Here is a 19,312-nt window from a genome sequence, read left to right on the forward strand (position 1 = left end):
TAGTCTCCTCCCTGGTCCGCTACTCGTCTGCGCTCCGGAAGGGGCCGGCTGCGGGGTAGCACCGCCCTGGTAGCGACCTTCAGCCCTTCCCCGCCCCACGCCATCGAGACTGGCTGGCCCTTCCCCCATGTGCGGCCGCAGGGGGAGCGGGAAGCCGCCTGCCCGGCTCAGTGAGTGACCCCGGGAAAGTGTCGGGCGGTGGGAGTCTCCGGCCGGTCTCAGGGCCGGGGGTTCTCCGGCCGCAGGCGGGGACGTGCTGCCCGACGCGCCTCCATGCGGGGCGTGGGTGGGGACGGCGTCGCCCTCGTTTGCTGCTGGGGACGCGCGACTCGAAGGAGAAGGGCCCTGTCCGCCTGCGGTCAGTAACTCGGCGCCTCCAGCCTCAGGGGTGCGGGAAGCCGGGCTCGCCCTGCCATCCTCTCCCTGTGGGTGCCCGGCCCGCCGCCCTTCCTGCTCCCTTGGCGGGAGAGCGCTTGCCCTGCCCTGGCCAGCTGGTGCCCAGCGTGTGCGCTTCTCTCCGGGTCTGCGTAGCAGCAGGTGCCCAGTGGTGCTGAAACAGTCTTATCGCGGGGTTCTGAAGGCGAAAACTGTGTGTCCCTCATTCCAGCAGCTGGCTGTGGCCGTGCCCCCACCCCGACGCGGTCGTGACTGCTGTTTGAAAGCACGTCCCTATGTGTCCGTTTAAATCGATTTTGTCACCGCTCGCTCACCTGCCCCGCTCCAGAAAACCTCTGCGAAACTAATCCAGTCTTATCACAGCTTTGGCTTCATTCTTCTCCAACCTACAGTGGAAGGTAATAGCTTGGAAAAGAGGCGATTAGGGGGGATATGATAGAGGTCTATAAAATCATGAGTGGTGTAGAGAAAGTAAATAAGGAAGTGTTATTTACTCCTCCCCATAATACAAGAACAAGGGGCCACCAAATGAAATTAATAGGTAGCAGGTTTAAAACAAACACAAGAAAGTATTTTTTCACTCAACGCACTGTCAACCTCTGAAACTCCTTGCCAGAGGGTGTTGTGAAGGCCAATACTATAACGGGGTTCAAAAGAAAGCTAGATAAGTTCTTGGAAGATAGGTCCATCAATGGCGTCCCTAGCCTCTGATTGCCAGAGACTGGGATTGGATGACAGGGCATGGATCACTTGATGACAACCTGTCTGTTCATTCCCTTTGGGGCACCTACCATTGGCCACTGTCAGAGGACAGGATACTGGGCTTGTTGGACCTAACATTCTCATAGTTTAGTAGTGTCTTTTTTTAAAAAACAAAAACAAAAAACCGTGGCCTACATTTCACCATCCCTAGAACAGTTTACAACTTTTGATTGAATGAAATTCAGAATATTAGGACACTTAGTTACTGTAAATTTTACTAGAATTTTGTGTTCCTCTCCCCTAAGTATCATCAATCTTATGTCATAGTGTAAATGGTAGTTTTAAAAATAAAACTGGCAGTAACTAACCACAGTAGACCATTGGTCATTTGTCCCCTCTTATTCAATTTTATAGTTAGTATCCTGGCACTAAATTGATAGATTTTAAGGCCAGAGGGGGGCCACTATGATCATAAAGTAGACTTCTAAACAGCCCACTTCTTATGGCGATGTGTAGCGTACATATACGCCTGGTCCCCCAAGCATAGGTATAAATAGCAATGTAGACAGTGAGACATTGCTTAGACCAGTGGCTCTCAGCCTTTCCAGACTACTGTACCTCTCTCAGGAGTCTGATTTGTCTTGCTTACCCCAAGTTTCACCTCACTTAAAAGCTATCTGCTTACAAAATCAGACATAAAATATAAAAGTGTCACAGCATCCTGTTATTGAAAAATTGCTTACTTTCTCATTTTTACCATATAATGATAAAATAAATCAATTGAAATATAAATATTATACTTACATTTCAGTGTATAGTATATAGAGCAGTATAAACAAGTGATTGTATGGAATTTTAGTTTGTAGTGATTTCACTAGTGTAGGGTTTCTCAAACTTCATTGCACCGTGACCCCCTTCTGACAACAAAAATTATTGCATGACCCCAGGAAGGGGGACTGAAACCTCAGCCCCACCACCCTGGGCTGCACGACTGAAGCCTGACCCCACCACTCTGCAGGGAAGGGGACAAAGCTTGAGGGCTTCAGCCCTGGGCAGGGGGACTGTAACCTAAGCCCCGCCAAAGTGGAAACCTGAGCCCCACCTCCCAGGGCTGAATCCCTCTAGCTTCAGCTTCCATCCTGGGTGGTGGGGCTCAGACTTTGGCTTCAGCCCCAAGCCCTAGCAAGTCTAATGCCAGCCCAGGCAACCCCATTAAAACGGGGTTATGAACCACTTTGGTGTCCTGACCCACAGTTTGAGAATTGCTGCACTAGTGCATTTTACGTAGCCTGTTGTAAAACTAGGCAAATATCTAGATAAGTTGATGTACCCCCTGAAAGACCTCTGCATACCCCCAGGGGTGTCCGTACCCCTGGTTGAGAACCGCTGGCTTAGGCTAGTAAAGACCTATCTGAAGCCTGTGGATATGTACCTTGGTATATACCCTGCATCAGTGTTTTTCAAACTTTTTTTCTGGGGACCCAGTTGAAGAAAATTGTTGATGCCCGCGATCCAATGGAGCTGGGGATGAGGGGTTTGGGGCATGGGAGGGGCTCAGGGCTGGGGCAGAAGGCTGGAGTGTGGGTGTGAGGGCTGCGGGGTGGGGCCGGTAATGAGGGGCTCACGGTGTGGGAGGGAGCTCTGGGCTGGGGCAGAGGGTTGGGGTGCAGGAGGGAATCTGGGCTGGCAGTGCAGGCTCTGGGGTGGGGCCGGGGATGAGGGGTTTGGGGTACAAGAAGGGGTTCTGGGTTGGGGGGGGTCAGGGCATGGGATTGGGGCATGCATATATTGAGTATAGAGTATATTGAGATAAAGAGAGCTTCTTAAGTATTTCAGTGTAAGTCATGTTTTCCAGACTCTGAATCATTCTTGTAGCCCTTTTCTGAACCCTTTCCAATGGGGTGGCGGCGGAGAGGGACTGTTACTCCTAGTTTCAGTCCTCTTTATTTCAAATGGTCCTGAGCTGCTGCGCAGTCCTAATGTGAACCAATGCAGTTAATTGAATACAAGGAATAGTCTCATCCTGTGTCCTAGCATCCTTTTAACATGCTCCAGTTGTCCAGCAGTGTGTTTTGGGGTTGATGTAATATCAGTTTATTTTCTTAAAATCACTTGTACTTCTGATCTAATATCCGTTATCCTGGCCAACCTCAGATCTGTTCAAAGTACATCTCATTTACTGATTGCTAATAGATAAACTGAACCAAAAGCCCTTCTGTTGAGTGAGCTTCTAATTGGTGATACGTAACTAGAGGGATATGACTCCATTTTTGGAAACTTTTTTTTTTTTCCAACTTGATGATTGAAATCCATATTGCTATGTGGCCCCTTAACAGAAATGGAGTAACAGCTTGTGTAGCGATCAGATTTTTTTTTTAATAATTTGACTGGAAGACTAGCAGAATTAACAGGCAGTAATGCTTAGTGTAGTTAAGAAATCAGGTGAATAAAATGTAATAAACAGGGTAAAAAAACACATTAGCAAAGGAGGAAAGACAATTGAGATCAATAAAATATTTACTAGTAAGAGAGTCATTCTAGATCAGCACTGAGCAGCAGCCAAGAACAGTAGCTAGAACCAAGCAGCAATTTTCAAGGTTTCTTGGTAATTAAGGAAGCAAAATTTGTTTTGCAAGGGATGTTTGGTTTTGGGGTGGCTCTAACCTTGGCAATGGTGCGTTTTCCCTTCATTTTATATGGATTATTGCCGTAGTTGCAGCAGAGTTATATCTCTCCTTTCTGAAAAAGAAAGGTTCTGAAAGCAGTTTTACTGGTTTACCCAAGTGTTTCTGATCTTGGCATGTTGCAAGATATCTATCTTTAAAATCATGTTCTGATGGTCCTCACATACACGTTTCAATACTAACGTGACTGATGTCATGTCTCAGATTATTTTATATGACTGAAGCTGTTCATTAATCTAATTTTAAAAGATTAGACGGTATTGAAGGAAGGACAGTGGGATAAATGAAGCAAGATGGGGATCAGAATAACGGACTTTAAAATTCGCTGCTTGAGACTGGCAGGGCTAGGAATTAAGACTTCATACTACTAGAAAGCAAAATGTCCTGACTTTTCAGTGGTTATAAAGCACTTATTTCTGTCCCTTAAATTTTATGTCAGAATTTAGGACCATTACTGCTTCTTTGGAGTAGCAGTATTTTGGGGAGTCAGGGAGGGGTTATGTTGCACAGATTCAGTTTGAGTATAGGTTTCAGAGTAACAGCCATGTTAATCTGTATTCGCAAAAAGAAAAGGAGTACTTGTGGCACCTTAGAGACTAACCAATTTATTTGAGCATAAGCTTTCGTGAGCTACAGCTCAAAAGTGAGCTGTAGCTCACGAAAGCTTATGCTCAAATAAATTGGTTAGTCTCTAAGGTGCCACAAGTACTCCTTTTCAGTTTGAATATAGGTTTCAGAGGGGTAGCTGTGTTAGTCTGTATCAGAAAAACAACGAGGAGTTCTTGTGGCACCTAAGAGACTAACAAATTTATTTGGGCATAAGCTTTCGTGGGCTATAACCCACTTCACCAGATGGAGTGAAAAATACAGTAAGCAGGTATAAATATACAGCACATAAAAATATGGGAGTTGCCTTACTAAGTGGGGGGTCAGTGCTAATGAGGCCAATTCAATTAGGGTGGATGTCGCCCATTCCAAACAGTTGACAAGAAAGTATTAGTATCAGAGGGAAAATTATTTTTTGTAGTGACCCAGCCACTCCCAGTCTTTATTCAGGCATAATTTGATGGTGTCAAGTTTGCAAATTAATTCCAGTTTTGTAGTTTCTCGTTGAAGTCTGTTTTTGAAGTTTGAAGCGTCTGCTTACAAAAATAGACATTTATTCTATATATTAGTTTTTATTTTGTTTACAAATGACTGAGATCCTTCAATAGTTGGCCTTATAGACATGCGAAGTACTGCATTATTAGGGTGTGAATACTGATCATTTTTTTATATTTAAAAAAGCTTGCAATTGGAGTGTGGTATGGGCTCAAGTTAACAGCACTTCAGATACAAAACTAGATGAATAAAAATTACAATTGCATAAATTAACTTCCATTGTCAGTAGGGTTGTAAGCAAGGTTCCTTAGATCATTCAGTGGATAGAGATTTGGAAATATGCTGATTATCCCATTTATCAGTACATGTTTCATACAACAAATGGTGTTTTGTTATACATTTAATTTTTTAGTTGATACAAAATCATCTGTTTTCTTAGGTGTAGAAAAATCCTGAAACTTTAATTGGAAGATCATATGCTCTGTGATGCACACAACCAATAGCTTAACTTTTTTGCCTGGTGTATCAAGAGCACAGAAGTGGCTTTGCATTATTTTAGTAAGTGTAGGTTTTTAACTAAAATTTTTGTCAGTAAATACTATTTACTGATCAAACTTCAACATAAGTAAGAAGCATCCTTCACTGAAAGGAATGCTGTCAAGGATTTTGATCGTATGATTTTCCAGTCACACCCCTTAACCAAGGGTGGCAAAAGTCCTTATGTAGAGGCAGTTATACCTTCAAATAAGTCCTTTTACCATTATAACTTTTGTTTGGGGAACCGGTATAAACTATACCGACAAAAGAAATGTTGCTGGTATAAGCTGCGTCTCCATTAGGAGGATTTGCTGGTATAGCTCTATCAGCAAACCCTTTCCAGTGTAGCTGAAGCCTCAGTTACTGTCTCAGAGCTGCTAACTCTCAATTCATTGCAGCACTTCTCTGAAGAATGCTAATTTTGCAATATTATTTTCTTAGCCATCTCAGAGGCCTGTGGGAGGAATCACTCTGATGAATCTTTGAGGTACAATCACTTCAGGCTTGCAAGAACAAACAAGTTGTAAACAGAATAGTTAAATGGGGAATTAAGAATAAAATTAATTTCAGCCAGTATATTCTTCCAAAACTCAGTAAGGACAAGGCACTTCTGCAGCAGTGTTCCTGTACCCCACATTTCTAGCAAGTATCCATATGCTTAGCATCAGTCTCATGCATTTTTATAGGGATCTGTTGTAATCTGAATGAAAGCTTTCTTTTTATATATTGTTGAAGGAAATGGACTTTCCTTTCTGAGTTATAGTACTGATCACAAAGTTAAAGCCAAGCAAATTTAATGATACATATTGGGACCATATAATTGCCTGCTGAATAGCAGCCTCTCACTTCAGTACCTCAGTAATATGTCTGTGTCTTGACTTCAAAGAGAATTGCAATTTAAAGTGCATTACAAATTTTCTAGAATTTGTATGCACTGAGAAATGTAGGGAGAAGTGGTAACAAAGCTCTGCTAATCATGGGATTAGTTTTTTAAGTAATAGGATGCACATAGTGCAAAGGTGACAAAATGTAGTATGTCTGTTCTATAAAAGAGCTTTCCATGAAAAACTGGATTAATGATAATGAGGTCTTCACAGATCTGAAAAGCATTTTTTCCACTCAGATTAGTTCATGTAAAATGGCCTACTCTCAGCATGATAAATAGATGTTATTCCACAGAGCATATATGTTTCTCTTACATCTGCAAGTAAATCAAACTCCCCACATTTTTTCAAGCTCTCTTAATCTACAAGGATTCCATTCCTAAAACTTGGCAGCATTATTGTGATCTGGGAATTTCTAACACCACTGAGTAACCTGCTTTGTGTCCCTCAAAGTTTACCCCTTTGTAGAACAAAATAATCTAATTACAATTAAGATGCATTCCTTCCAGATTATTTTCATTATACTATTGTGTACTGATATAAAAACATAACACTTGTTTGTGGATAAAATAAGCACTTATCACTCTGGTAAATTTGGATAATTAGTTTTCCTTTGAATATGGAAGTAACTGATTACATTTCCTTACAGGTTTGTTTTTGGTCAGAAATTTAACTGTATTTGAAATTATAATTAAAATGTTTCATGTCTATTCATAAATTGAGACTAGAACAGATGAAAGAGGTTGAAATGTAGCTGATGGAACATGAATCTGAATTTCTTCTAGCATCTAAAATTGAAGGACCATATCTATGTTTCAAATCCAATTTTACAGAATAGGCTGCATCACAGTTTGTTACATCAAAATGATAGTTTTACTTCTGCAGTTTTTCTCTGGAAGATGAGAGTGGAATTCAGGGACTGAATGGGAGTAGAAAGGTTTTCTTCTAAGTTGTGCCTACCTGAGCCCTCAAAATTAAGCATTACAGATTATGCAGGTGTTCAAAATATGATCAGTTGGACTCTGGGCTTTGCTCCCTTTCACTTGGGTTTGACTTTCCCTCAGAGGGGCTGTGGTGCCTTGTTGAGCTTCTTTGCTGTGTCTGCTTCTTGGCTGAGAAGAAAAAATAAATATTCTTCCAAACCACCTACTTAAGGCCTTATTTTCTCCTTTTAGATGTTAGCTTGCTACTGATGGGTGTGAGTAAACTGGATATTTTGTACAGACGGCTTCTCCTCACTAAACTTTTCATCCAAGGATGGGGAAGACCAGAAGATCTGAAAAGGTAATTATTTTCCCTCACAGAAAAAAAAAATCACAGAATATTTCATACTGTTAATCTAAGTAAATTTAGTTTAAAGACTATGAACAGATAAATGTTTTTTACTAAAAATACAATGTTTTATTTTCAATTTTCTAAAAAAAAGTCAAACAAAACATTATAGGATTAATTAGACTTCAGAAATTAACTAAATATTTTAATTTTTAAATTAATGCATTTATAGACTAAACTATTTTATGGTAAGAAAAAAATACATGTTGCTGTTAAAAAGTCTGTTTAAAAACAAAGAATCCAATTAATGGAAACTTAAACATGGTGGTGTAGGATAACATATTTTAAAAGATCTTGAATTTATATAAAGCTAGCTAGATAGGTTGTGTTGTCCAAGGACAAAGCTTGTGAAACACCTTGGAAGGAGGCATCTCCTCTAAAATTAAAAAAGAAGTAACTAGGTTTCTCTTTTGCTTAAAGGTTTATAAAGAAGTTAGTTTGCCAAATATAAACTTTAAAACATACAATGTAGGATAGGTATATGCCTTGCTTTCTCCATTTGGTTTCTCTTTGAAAAACTATGGCTACGTTTTGCACATCCATTTTTAATGAGTTATATAGAGAGAAAAATCTCTTTTTAGAGTTGATTAAGAACAAGAAAGAGCTTTTGGTCTGCAGGTTTTGATTTCATGCTTGTTTAAGGTTTATATGTTAGCATGATATATTCCCAAAAATTTAATGTAAAATAGTTTAATACGATGTTAATTCCCCTTGATGAATCTTTGAGTGGATTGATTTTAAAAGGCTTTTGCTTTTATACGAGCAACGTACTGTGGGTTTCTTAAAATTTAAATATTGAATAATTGAGTGTATAAAATGAATAATATATCATATTAGGCTAAAATGGAAATTACAGATCTACATTTCTGAGAAATTGACTTTGTCCAAACATAAACACTACAAGCAAAGGAATACATTGAGCAAGAAACTGTTGTTGGGAAAGTTTTGTCTGGAGCAGTTGGTGGAGATCTGTAAATGTACATTGGGACTACCAGAGAGATATAGTAGTAACCTTACAACACATCTTTAAATGGGAATTAGATAGCTTAGCCTCTTTTCCCAACCGTTTGTCTGTTTAGAGTTGTCCAAATTCAAACAAAAACTAAATTTCAAAATTTACTGCAAAACAAAATTTTTGAAAACATTTTGTTTTGGGTAAATCAAAACATTTAATTTTTATTTTGACATCTTTAATTTTTTAGAATATAATATTAAAAAAATCAAAACAGCATTTTGACCTTATCAAAATACTTTTCAATTTTTTTAAAAATGAAATTTTTCAAAATCACCGCATTCTCTCAGAAAATTTCAGTTTCAATGAAACAGCATTTTTTTTTACAGGGGAAAAGCGTTATCATAAATTTTTCAGCGAGATGTACTATTTAGTTTGTAATCTCTCAGGGGTGGAGTCTGTTTTATATTTGTACAGTGCCTCGCACAATGAGGCCTCAGTCTTAGTTGGCACTGATTTAATGCTAATACTAGTAATAATGGTTTAAACTATTCCAAGGTATTTTAAGGATTATCACTGGTTAAATTAATTCCAAAATGTAGGATTCTTTAAGTGGATTGTCCACATATGTTCCACTTCAGGTACACCTGAACCTCATGCACATGAGACCCTTTGAGTAGCAATGTCTGCTGGGGCTGCACCTGTGACCTGTGCACCCTCCAGCACTCTGTAGACAAATGTATAAAGGGCAGGGGCAGACTCAGTTGCTTTCCACTTCATTCTTACCTCCTGTGACTGCAGGAAGGAATGCCTGCCATCTCTGCCTCTGTGTTTGTGCCATTCCTCCACTCCAGAGTCAGCGAGAACATCCTTCACTGCAGCCCAGTCCTCTAAAGAGAGAGGCCTGAAGGAACACTGTTTGCATGGTGATGGGAGACATAGATCGTCCTCTCCAGTTCCAAACAGATCACGCTAGGAGGGAAGTCCAGGCTCAGATCGGGTTCTACTGGCCTTGGTGCACTTTTCAATAGCCATTGATGTTCCCAGTATCTGTTACCAACGATCCAAGCAGCTGACACTGAAACCAGCCTCAAGAGCACTCTTCATATCTCTCTGGACCAGCACTGAAAGCACATTCTGACCAAGACTGTGCCTTTGGTAACTAAAACCTTGGTACTGACATCTTTCACACCAACTTGATGATGGTACCGGCAACCCTTCCTTCTGAATCTTCACCTCTGGAGCCTCTCTTTGCAGTACCTGCACAGTTCACAGGACTGGGAGAGTTGACAGTTCTGGAATAGCCTGAGTTTCCATTGCTCTCTTCTATTAAGAAACCCAGTGCCACCAGCTCAGAATCCTTGTGGTCCTACTCAAGAGATCTGCTTCACCCAACTGCTTTGGTCCCTGGACCCTTATGAGCCTACTCTGCCTGAAAGAGCATTCAGAAATCCACATGAGGGACTACAGCGACAATTACAAGCAGTACTTTGCACGGGACTCATCATGGCCTGCACCTCCTTCCAGAACCTCATGCAGTCATGGTCTTCCTGAGCCCTATATGGGATGCATCCTACTCGCAAGACTCCTGTTGCATCTCAGGCAACTAGAGCAAGGTCACCCTTCCCTTGTAGGTCTCACTCACCTGGCAGATCATGCACCTGATGCAGAGAGTGAGCAAGAGGACTTTCATGAGACAAAAGCCCAACATGTCCGGACAGTGATTTTTGTCCTCTTCAGTGAACCGTTATAGCTTCAAACCAGCCTGATGACTGCTGGATCTTCCAAGAACTTCTTGGGAGGATAGCTGACATCTTGGAAATCCCAGTCAAGATACGGCAAGAGAAGTCATACAAACTTCTCCATGTTCTGCACATGTTCTGGTCCCCAGTAGATTGGTAGTGCCAATAAATAACAGCTTAATGCACAGGCACCAGCTTCCTCCAGACCCTGGGGATGCTCACCCCCTGTTCCACCACAGGCCCTGCCCCCACCCGACCTCTTCTCCCAAGCTCCCACCCCTGCCCCGCCTCTACCTGTCCCTGCTCCACCCCCACGGAACAGCTGATTGTAGTGGGTGGGAGGTGCTGGGAGGCAGCAGGAGGAGTTGATTGGTGGGGCTGCTGGTGGACGGTAGGCACTGCGGGGGTGGGAGGGAGAATCTGGCTGCTGGTGGGTGCTAAACACCCACTAATTTTTTTTCCCCATGGGTGCTCCAGCCCTGGAACACCCATGGAGTCAATACCCCTGGCTTGCCTTAATGGAACCAGTTAGAGACCTTTGGACTCCTTCCTCTATGATACCTATATCTAAGAAAATGGACAGGCATTATCAGATCACCTCCAAAGGCTTTGAATAGTTCTTTAGCCATCTAACATAGTCACTGTCCAAGAGAAGTCCAAACGACAGGGTCCACAGAAAGCAACTCCCAGGGTTAAAGATCCTAAAATGTTGGTGGACCTCTTTGATTGGAATTTGTATTCTTCAGCCATCCTATAAGCATTCATTTTAACTACCAAGCACTCCTGGCCAAATGCAGCTTTCTGAACTGGGATCATGCATCCCAATTCACCAACAAACTCCAACAGGAACACAACAAGGAATTTAAATCCCAGGTGCAGGAGGGACAGCTGGTTGCATGGACCTCAATACAGGTTGCTCACAACACCTCACCTACAGTGGCTAGCAAAATAGCAATTTATTGGGCCTCTTAATGCAGTCCTTGAGAATACTGAAGTAGGCTCAAGCAACCATAGAGTGCTTCCCCTTTGAGGATTCTGACTTTTTTGTAGTAATACAGATGAGGCTATTTGCGTGTTGAAGGACACCAAAGACAATTTTTTGCTATCTGGGTGTATGCATCTTTGCTCCACGAAGGAGATGGTACAAGCCTCGGCCCTGTCTGAGGCAGACACAACCATCTGAGTACTATTACAGATAGCAGAGACTGTTTGAGCCACTGAAGAAGAGGCAGAAGTTCCAGATGAAGATATCTTCTGCCCCTTCCTCCTCTGACGCACACCTTCCATCTACCTTGCAATAGGAGGTTTGAATGTGCAGTTGAGAGCCTTGCAGAGCCAGCAGATCCAGCTCTTTCTCTCCTTTTGAGAGCTGTTTGTTTTGGGAGCTATGGAACCAAATTACCTGGGACCAAAGTGTTCTGGAGTCCTTTGGACAAGGATTCTCTATCCAGTTTCAGTCCCCTGCAAACCTTCCCCACCTCATCCCCAATCCCTTCTGGGACCCCTCTCATGAGATATTGTAGCAGGGAGTCCACTTTATTCCTGAGCAGTTCAGAGCAGTAAAAGAATGCCATTGGAATTCCAGGGCAGGATGGGTTACTTTGATCATAAGCAGAAAGGGGAATGGCACCCCGTCCTGAAACTCTGACTCAAATTCATCCATGGGTTCAAGTTCAGGATGGTGATGCTGAGGTCCATAATCACCACCTAGGATCCTCAAGATCAGTTTGCAACTCTACTTATAAGACACACACTTTCATATTGCAATTCACCTGGCCATAAAGAAATATTTCAGCTTACTTGTGGGAAAGTCTTACTACTAATGCAGAGTGCTTCCCTGTGGCGCCTCTCTCTCGCTCGCCCTCTCTGACCTTGAGGGTCTTCCCAAGTGCATGGAAGTCATGGTTTCTCATCTGAGAAGGAAAGACATTTTAGTCTATTCTTACCTCAATGACTGGCTGATTTGAGCTGGTCACCTCAACACCTGAACGACTCTATTGGAGTAGTTTTGAATCTCTTTGCTGCATCAGACCTCAGTCAATGGAATGAAGTCACCCTTACATCTTGTTAGAGCATAAAATTCATAGGGGTAGTATGGGCTCCTGTCTGCCAGAGAACAGGTTTCTCACCATTCTAAGCCTTGTCAACACCTTCATTCACACCCTTAACATTAATCAGAACATGCCTAAGACTCATGGGTCACATGGCCTCCTGCTCCCACATGACACATTTACCACCTGTACTCTATGCAAGAGTGGTTGAGATCAATGTATTTACTCAGCAGGTACCTAAGACATGTTGGTCACAATCCCCCAGGATCCTTTCCTTGTTAGATTGGTCGAAGGACATCTACATGTCTACAACAGATTGCCCATCTCCTCACCGATCCCCAGCATGACATTGGTGACAGACAAATGTACATTGGGGAACTCAGCTGGACCACCTTGTGATGCTCTGTACCTCGGGGGAACACCCTACACCTGTGGTTCTCAAAGCCGGTTCGCCGCTTGTTCAGGGAAAGCCCCTGGCGCTCCGGACCGGTTTGTTTACCTGTCGTGTCCACAGGTTTGGCTTCTCCAGGCCAAAGGGGGCTGCGGGAAGGGCAGCCAGCACGTTGGCCTGGAGCAGTGAACCGCGGCCAGTGGGAGCCGCGATCAGCTGAACCTGTGGACGCGGCAGGTAAACAAACCGGTCTGGCACACCAGGGGCTTTCCCTGAACAAGTGGCGGACCGGCTTTGAGAATCACTGCACTACACCTCCATGTTCATCTTTATAAAATGATTGGGTGGTATCCAATGCAAAGTTTGTCATGTTGAGTGTCTTCGGAAGGCTCATAATGCACTGAGCAAGTAACAATTATAGTAATTGTTACAGTAATTTTATAGTAAGCTTATAGGTGAGGCTGAAAATGTATCCTCATGGCTTAAAGCAAGCCCATGCAAAAACTCTCCAGGAACAGAGAGGCAGTTCATGCCTTATCAGGGCATGGATGGAACAAACCCAGCCCAGCCTCACAGGAACAATGGACACTGGTTTAGGCAGCAACAAAAGAATCTATTAGGCCTTTGAGGGAGTCACCCCTTTCCTTTGGTCAGTTTGGGACTGTGATGAGGTAACGCTCACTTGACTGGGGGGGGGGGCACAAAGCCAAGAGGAAAGGAAGGACATGATAAAAGGGAGACACATTTTGCCATGCTCTCTCTGTCCTACCTACATCTACAGACACCACCACCACCAAGCGACTGAATCGCTGATCAAAGGGGAGAGCCTGACTGAAAAGTAACCAGCCAGCCTGTGGTGAGAAGCATCAAAGGGCATGGCTACACTTGCAGATGTAGAGCTCTTTGAGTTAAACCCGCCTTCGGAGAGTGCAGTAGGGAAAGCGCTGCAGTCTGTCCTCACTGAAAGCTGCAAGCACACTGGCGTGGCCATATTTGCAGCACTTGCAGAGGCATTGGGAGTGGTGCATTATGGGCAGCTATCCCACAGAGCACCTCTTCCCATTCTGGCACTGTGGCTTGTGGGAAGGGGGTGGGGGGCATTCTGGGTCCTGTCCCAACACCCTATGATGCATCGGTGCGCATCCCAGCAATTTCTGTGTTTCCATCCACATTTGGCACCATCTTTCAATGTTTTTTGTATTGCACGCTCTGTCTTCCCTTTCTGTCTGCGGGAATGGAGCCTGAACTGCTGAGGAGTATGCTGACGAGTCTCGCTAGCGTGTCAAGTTTGGCAGTCGAGTTATTCCTTATGATCCAAAGTGACAGTGAGGGCTCCGATGATGATATCGACTCGAGTAACGCATATGACATGAGTTTGCTTGTGGCATTCACAGACATGCTCACCACCGTGGAATGCCGCTTTTGGGCTCGGGAAACAACCACTGCGTGGTGGGATCACATCGTCATGCAAGTCTGGGATGACGAGCAGTGGCTGCAGAACTTTCGGATGAGAAAAGTCACTTTCATGGAACTGTGAGAGGAGCTTGCCCCCACCCTGCGGCGCAAGGACATGAGATTGAGAGCTGCCCTGACGGTGGAGAAGCGGGTGGCTATTGCAATGTGGAAGCTGGCAACTCCAGAGAGCTACTGATCGGTCGCTAACCAGTTTGAAGTGGGAAAGTTGATCATTGGAACCATTTTGATGCAAGTTTGCAGGGCCATTAATCGCATCCTGCTCAGAAGAACCGTGACTCTGGGTAACGTGCGTGAGATTGTGGATGGCTTTGCACAAATGGGTTTCCCTAACTGCGGAGAGGTGATAGATGACACACACGCACTCCAATTCTGGCACCAGCCCACCTAGCCTCTGTCATAACATACAGCTAAGGGTAGCCTAGAATTCCTCCTTACCTGTAAGGGGTTAAGAAGCTCAAATAACCTGGTTGGCACCTGACCAAAAGGACCAGTGGGGGAAAGAAGATACTTCCAAATCTGGGGAGAGGGAAGGCTTTGTTTGTGCTCTTTTTTGTGTGTTCTCTGGGGAAGCAGAGAAGCATCAGGTCAGAAAACTCCTTCTCCTAAAATCATCCTAAAATGAGTCTCAATATTGCAAAAAGAGTAAGTAAATAAGGCAAGGCGCGTTAAATTATCTTTTGTTTTTAGCTTGTGAATTTTCCCTATGCTTAGAGGGAGGTTTATCCCTGTTAAGGTTTGCCTAGAGGGGAATCCTCTGTGTTTTGAATTGGATTACCCTGTAAAGTTATCTTCCATCCTGATTTTACAGAGGTGCTTCTTTTACTTTTACTTTTACTTTTTTTTTCTTTATAATAAAGTTCTGTTTTTTAAGAATCTGGTTTACTTATTTGGTTAGTATATTATTTTTAAGCCTCCCCAGGAAAGGGGGTGAAGGGACTCGGGGGGATATTTCAGGGAACAGGAACGCCAAGTGGTTCTTTTCCTGAATCTTTGTCTAACTCACTTGGTGGTGGCAACAGTACCCATCCAAGGACTAGAAAGGGTTTGTGCCTTGGGGAAGTTTTTAACTTAAGCTGGTAGAAATCAGCTTAGGGGGTCTTTCATGCGGGTCCCCACATCTGTACCCTAAAGTTCAGAGTGGGGAGGGAACCTTGACAGCCTCCGAGTACATTAATCAGAAGGGGTATTTCTCTATGGTTCTCCAGGCGCTTGTGGATCACCGTGGGCGTTTCATTGACATTAACGCAGGCTGGCCCGGAAAGGTGTATGACTCATGCATCTTTTGGAACACTGGCCTGTTCAGGAAGCTGCAAGCCGGGACTTTTTTCCCCAGACCAGAAGATCACCGTAGGGGAAGTCAAAATGCCCTTTGTGATCCTTGGAGACCCCGCTTACCCTTTAATGCTATGTGGCTCATGAAACCCTACACAGGGAGTCTTGACAGCAGCAAGGAGCAGTTCAACAACAGGCTGAGCTGGTGCAGAATGGCTGTGGAGTGTGCTTTTGGCTGTTTAAAGGGCCGCTGGCACCCTCTGTATGGGAAGCTGGACCTGGCCAATGACAGCATCCCCGCGGTTCTATCTGCGTGGTGTACCCTCTATAACATTTGTGAAGGGAAGGGTGAACGATTCACTCAGGCATGGAACTCGGAGGTTCAACACCTAGAGGCTGAATTTGAACAGCCAGAGAGCAGGGCTATTAGAGGGGCCCAGTGCGGGGCTGCAAGGATTAGGGATGCCTTGAGGGAGCAATTTGAGGCTGAAAGCCACCAGTAATGTCTGGTGCCCTGCATGGGAGTGAAGTGCAGTGGTTCCAATGTTAGTAGGAATCTGTGTTTTCTACACTGATTTGCAGTGCCTGTTTCTTTCCTGGGCTAAGGTATCTTTTACTTTATGCAGTAATAAAGAATGTTTTCAAAGCCAAAAAATGCATTTATTGAAAAGAAAATTCATTTTTTGAAAAGAAACACAATTGCTTGGGAAACAGAAAGGGCTAGGGTGTGGGATGGGGAGGGGAACGGTACAATCACAGATTTGCGTATGTCCTATTATCATACTAAGTCTTCCTGTCTAGAGTGCTGTGTAATGAGTGCTGCACTTCAGGATGGCTATACTGCATGGTGATGGGGGTTGAGTGCAATGGGTAAGGGTCGTAGTTTTCAGGGCTCGGTGGTAGCGGTAGGAACCTGGATTTTGGGGAAAGAGGGCTGGAGGTGACATGGGGTCACAAGGGAAAGAGTTTTGAGTGCATGGCTACAGGCACCTGGATAGAGTCTGCTTGGTACTCCATTATGCTTGTCAGCCGATCCGTGCTTTGCTGCTGGAGCACTGTGCTTTTGTGCTGGTGCTCCTCCTTTCACTGTTCTGCCACTCCTGCACTTTTTGATTTTCATTACTTGAATGCTGCATTACTTCATGCAACATGTCTTCCTTGCTTCTACGTGGCCTCTTTCTGATTCTTTGGAGTCTGTCGGCTGGTGATAACACGGATGGCTGAGATCTCAAGGTTGCATCTGTGAAGGCAAAATGCAACACTTAACAGAGGCAGCATTGTTCACACCAGACAGCGCAATGAAGGGCAAGCACAGTCTACACTATAGCATAATTTGCCCATCCCAAAGCAAGCGCACATAACCCATGGGAGCCCCAGAATGGTGAGTAAGCACAGGGTCAAGCGTGACTGATTGTTTCACAACTGTGCTGTCCTCTGGGTTTCTGTGCCTTGGGGAGAGCCAACAGCAGCAGGGGGCCCCTATACTGAACACTGTCCCCACATTTTCCACAGGAATTCTTCCTGGAAGATATCTCGCTGCTGAGGGTGACCTGGGAAGCAAGGGAGGGTCTTCTACTGCAATGCGGCTTCCGCCCTGGCCCATATGCAGCTTGCCTGTGTGCAGCCATGGTCCCCCCGCCCCTCACAGCACAGTGGCGCAGACATGTTAGCCTTACAGGGGCAAGGACAACAGTGGCTCTCCCAAGAAACCTGCGCAAGCGCATTGCCCAAGTTCTGGATGAGACCTTTGAAGAGATCACTGAGGCTGATTACCGCAATGTGAGAAAGCGCATCAACTCCCTATTCCACATCTAGGCATGCATGCAGCCCTAATCCTCCTCACCCCAAGAGCCCGCACCGAATAACTTCCTTCCCAAAATAAAAGTCACTTACTGGGAACCTCCTCTGGTGTTTGTCCTTCCCCAAGCACTGGCCGCCGCAACTGGCTATTTTCCTCCTAACTTGAGAACAGCTCCTGGCTGCATGCATCTAGGGATTCTGGGGTGTCTTTCTCCACCTCAACACCCTCACTCCTGCTTTGCTGCTCTTCCTCCTGCCTTGCTGAACTGGTCTCTGAAGTGTCCATGGTGGTACTCGGAGTGGAGGTGGGGTCGGCCCCAAGTATCACGTCCAGCTCTTCGTAGAAACGGCAGGTCACAGGGGCAGCACCAGAGCGGCTGTTTGCCTCATGGGCTTTGCGGTAGGCATTCCGCAGCTCCTTCACTTTAACCCTGCACTGCAGTGCGTCCCGGTCATGGCCCCTTTTCTTTATATCTGCCCAAAGGTATTGTAATTCCTACAGCTGGAGCGCAGCTGGGATTGGACAGCTTCGTCCCCCCAAACACTGATGAGATCCAGCACCTCGCCATTGCTCCATACTGGGGATCGCTTGGCGCGTGGAGGCATGATCACCTGAAAAGATTTGCTGAGAGCACTCCACGCCTGGCTGAGCAAACAGGAAGGGGATTTTCAAAATTCCCAGAGAATTTAAAGGGTGGGTCTGACAGTTGGTCACCTGAGGGCAGGGCAGTAGTGTTCAAAGTGATGACAAGAGTGGCTAGAACAGGCATTATGGGACACTTCTGAAGGCCAATCAGAGCACACTAACAGACCAGGGCATCCAACACTGGCATCGCGGCGCTCCAGCTGGGGTGCACAAAACGTTATTCCACTCACCGAGATGGAGTACTATGAGTGCTCTAGCCGCGGAGTCAGAGCACTCTACGTGCCTTGCCAGTGTGGATGGGTAGTGAGCTAGTGCGCCCGGGGCTCCTTTAATGCACTTTAACTCGCAAGTGTAGCCAAGCCCTAAGTTTGTAAGGACATTGAAAGTGTTAAAATCAGCTTAGAATGTGTTTTGCTTTTATTTCATTTGATCAAATCTGACTTGTTATGCTTTTACTTATAATCACCTAAAATCTGTCTTTATAGCTAATAAATCTGTTTGTTTATTCTACCTGAAGTAGTGTGTTTGGTTTGAAGTATGTCAGAGACTCCCCCTTGGGATAACAAGCCTGCTACATATCAATTTTTGTTAAATTGACAAACTTGTATAAGCTTGCAGCGTCCAGCAGGCATAACTGGGCACTGCAAGACGGAGGTTCCTAGGGTTGTGTCTGGGACTAGATATATTGGCTAGTGTCATTCGGTTGCTAGTAGCTGGGAGCAGATTACATGCTGGAGGCTATGCGTGAATAGTTCAGGAGTGGGGGCTCTCACAGCAGAGCAGGGTAAGACTGGCTCCCAGAGTCAAAGATTGGAGTGACCTAGCAGATCACCGGTCCAGATAACGCCAGAGGGCAACGTCTCACACCTCCGGACCCAGTGCCTCTGGCGCCCCTCAGGAAGTGAGCTGTCATATAAATACCCTGGAGTTGAGAACCATTTGGCTAGCATACATAAGTCTTTCTCTTGGTGTTTTGAGATGCCATAGTACAGGTGCTTACAGACATGTCCTATAGCAACAAGCAAGAAGGTGCTGGTTTGTTTCCCCTGTGCCAAGAGACAATCCACCTTTGGTAGTGGTGCATCAGCCACCATTTTACCACTAGCCCTCCACCTTCCCAGGCTATGAAACCTCGTGGTGGACCATCTCACCGGGTGGACAATACTCTAAGCAACTATTCAATAGCTGTCCAAGACAGCATTCAGCAAGACATCTTTCACAGGTGGTGATTCCCAAAATTGGTTCTGATTGGATGTGAACAGGTCAAGGAGTGCTGCAGATTCTGCTCCAGAGGAGGAACCTGTGCTGGCTCCCTGGACACCCTACTGAGCCCATGGCCACCAGGG

General features: G+C 44.7%; 1 protein-coding gene across 1 annotated transcript in view; it reads left to right on the plus strand.

The window, feature by feature from the left end:
• Positions 1-22: 22 nt before the first annotated feature.
• The window catches only part of ABHD18 (abhydrolase domain containing 18), a 48,868-nt gene continuing 29,578 nt past the window's right edge, over positions 23-19,312 (plus strand). Inside the window, exons 1-2 of the mRNA XM_084626262.1 lie at positions 23-170; positions 7,480-7,588. Coding sequence (XP_084482388.1) covers positions 128-170; positions 7,480-7,588 — 152 coding nt within the window. The 5' untranslated portion in view covers positions 23-127. The remainder of the gene's footprint in view (positions 171-7,479; positions 7,589-19,312) is intronic.

Source organism: Lepidochelys olivacea (genome assembly GCF_965140295.1).
Source record: "Lepidochelys olivacea isolate rLepOli2 genome assembly, chromosome: 4".
In the NCBI taxonomy this organism is placed as follows: Eukaryota; Metazoa; Chordata; order Testudines; family Cheloniidae; genus Lepidochelys; species Lepidochelys olivacea.